General features: G+C 47.5%; 1 protein-coding gene across 1 annotated transcript; it reads left to right on the top strand.

Annotated features, from left to right (window-relative positions):
- Positions 1–243: 243 nt before the first annotated feature.
- Positions 244–1,497, top strand: LOC127339665 (uncharacterized). Its single transcript, XM_051365485.1, has 2 exons — positions 244–464; positions 1,011–1,497. The coding sequence occupies exons 1-2, from the start codon at positions 244–246 to the stop codon at positions 1,495–1,497; spliced, it is 708 nt and encodes a 235-aa protein (XP_051221445.1).
- The last annotated feature ends 748 nt before the right edge of the window (positions 1,498–2,245 follow it).

Below are 2,245 nucleotides of genomic sequence, written 5' to 3'. Positions count from 1 at the left end.
GGCGGCGAGAGGGAGGCGGGAGGGAGGCGGGAGCGGGGCGGTACCGTTGGCGGCGCGGGGCGAGAGGCGGGGCGAGAGGGAAGGGGTGAGGTGGCGCGTTGTGATTGGCTGTTGGGGTAGCCGTTGGTGGTTCAAAAAAATCCGAAAAAAACCCCAAAAATTCATCCCAACCCCCTATAAATACCCCCATATGTTTTCAGTCATTCCACACCTCCACTCTCCATTTCCACTCCACTCAACGCCATGTCTTCGTCCAGCAGCAGTTCGAGCGACGGAGTGGAGGGTGATTTCATCGCTGCATTCCAGGAGGAGTATGAGGAGGAGATGCTCAACGAGGAGGTGGTGCCAAGACGTCGGCGCCGCCGAGAGTTCATCAGGCGTGATCGTCTGGGTGCCCACGATCGGCTCTTCGAGGACTACTTCGCCGACGACTGCAACTATCCTCCGAGCTACTTTCGGCGAAGGTATCGGATGAGACGATCCCTCTTCCTGAGCATTGTGGCTAGATTGGGTGAATACTCTCCGTATTTCACCCAAAGAAATGATGCTCTCAACCGTGCTGGTTTCTCTCCCCTGCAAAAGTGTACTGCGGCTTTGCGTCTGTTAGCTTATGGAGCCGCTGCAGATACAATAGATGAGTGGCTTAAGTTAGCTAGACAAACTTCATCAGATTGTCTAGATAGATTCTGTGAAGGCATCATTGCCTGTTAAGGGGAACACTTTGGCCGTCGCCCTACTGTGGAGGATACTCAGCGGCTGTTAGCGAAAGCCGAGGAGCGTGGCTTTCCGGGCATGTTAGGGAGCATCGATTGCATGCATTGGCAGTGGAGGAACTGCCCAGTGGCTCATGCCGGTCAATTCACAAGGGGAGACATCAAACACCCTACCATAATCTTAGAAGCCGTTGCGTCGTATGATCGTTGGATCTGGCATGCCTTTTTTGGAGTGGCCGGGTCGAACAACGACCTCAATGTACTCAACCAGTCGCCGTTGTTCACTGATGTGCTTAGGGGAGAAGCACCCGTAGTGAACTTCACGGTGAATGGACACGAGTACAACTATGGTTACTACCTTGCCGACGGCATCTACCCCTCCTGGCCGGTGTTCATGAAAGGTGTTACTCTTCCACAAAATGAAAAGCAGCGAGTGTTCACTGCTGCTCAATCAGCGCATCGCAAAGATGTCGAGTGTGCCTTTGGAGTGCTGAAGGCTAGGTTCAACATTCTAGCAGTTCCGGGACGCTCCTACTCGAGGCGTACTCTTGGATTGATCATGCGTGCATGTGTCATTCTGCACAACATGATCATCGACGATGAGCGTGGACAAAATTTGGACAACATCTATGAGACAGTTGCTTCAAATGTCGGCCCTGCAATACACCACCATGCACCACCAAGCCTAGCAGCCAGGATTCAGATGGACACCGAGATGAGGGAGTCACCGATGTATACACAGCTCCAGCATGATTTGATGGAGCATGTGTGGGCTACTTCCTAGATTATGTAATTTTTTCAGATTTTTATGTAATCTTTTCAGATTTTCATGTAATTTTTTTTATGATGTAATCGGTAACAATTTTAGTTCAATAAAATAATTTTCTTGCATTATTTATATTATTGTAATGTGAAAAAGAAATGCTGATGTTGAAGAGAGAGAAAAGCTGACGTGGAGGAGAGAGAACTAAAGCTGGCACTATAGCCTGTGCATTGGCACCGTGGGTTGAGAGTGGGGTGAGAGTGAGGAAAAAAGCTGACGTGGCGGGTGAGAGTGAGGCTATGCATTGGCACCAGCCTTACATGATTGGGAATAATACACCTGATTTTGGTACATACATGTTTTTTCTTGAAGTTATTTATTGAGGACCATCTTATGCGGTGAGAAACAGGTAGGCTGTTCACTCACCTTTTCTTTACAGGGACGAGCACTAGCACCCCGGGCTCTTACAATACAAGATGAACAGCTGAATTGTGTTATATTTACCATAACCCTCTTATTTATTCTGTGGTTATCTTTTTTATTTCTCCTTTTGATCTGAAGTCTTCTGTTGTCATATCATGCTTATCCTGGACTAATTATTCTTTTATACTATTTGTTACGCCTCATCCTCACTAAGCCAACTAGATTAGCACTAATCCATGATTATTTCCCTATTTCCCTATTGCAGGATCTTGATGTCACCTCCATACGAGGCACCAATCCATGTACATTTGTCAAAAAAAAAAAAAATCCTATACATGAACCAAGT

The sequence above is a fragment of the Lolium perenne genome, chromosome 3 (genome assembly GCF_019359855.2).
Source record: "Lolium perenne isolate Kyuss_39 chromosome 3, Kyuss_2.0, whole genome shotgun sequence".
NCBI lineage: Eukaryota > Viridiplantae > Streptophyta > Magnoliopsida > Poales > Poaceae > Lolium > Lolium perenne.
This window is presented reverse-complemented; position numbering and strand designations above follow the sequence as displayed.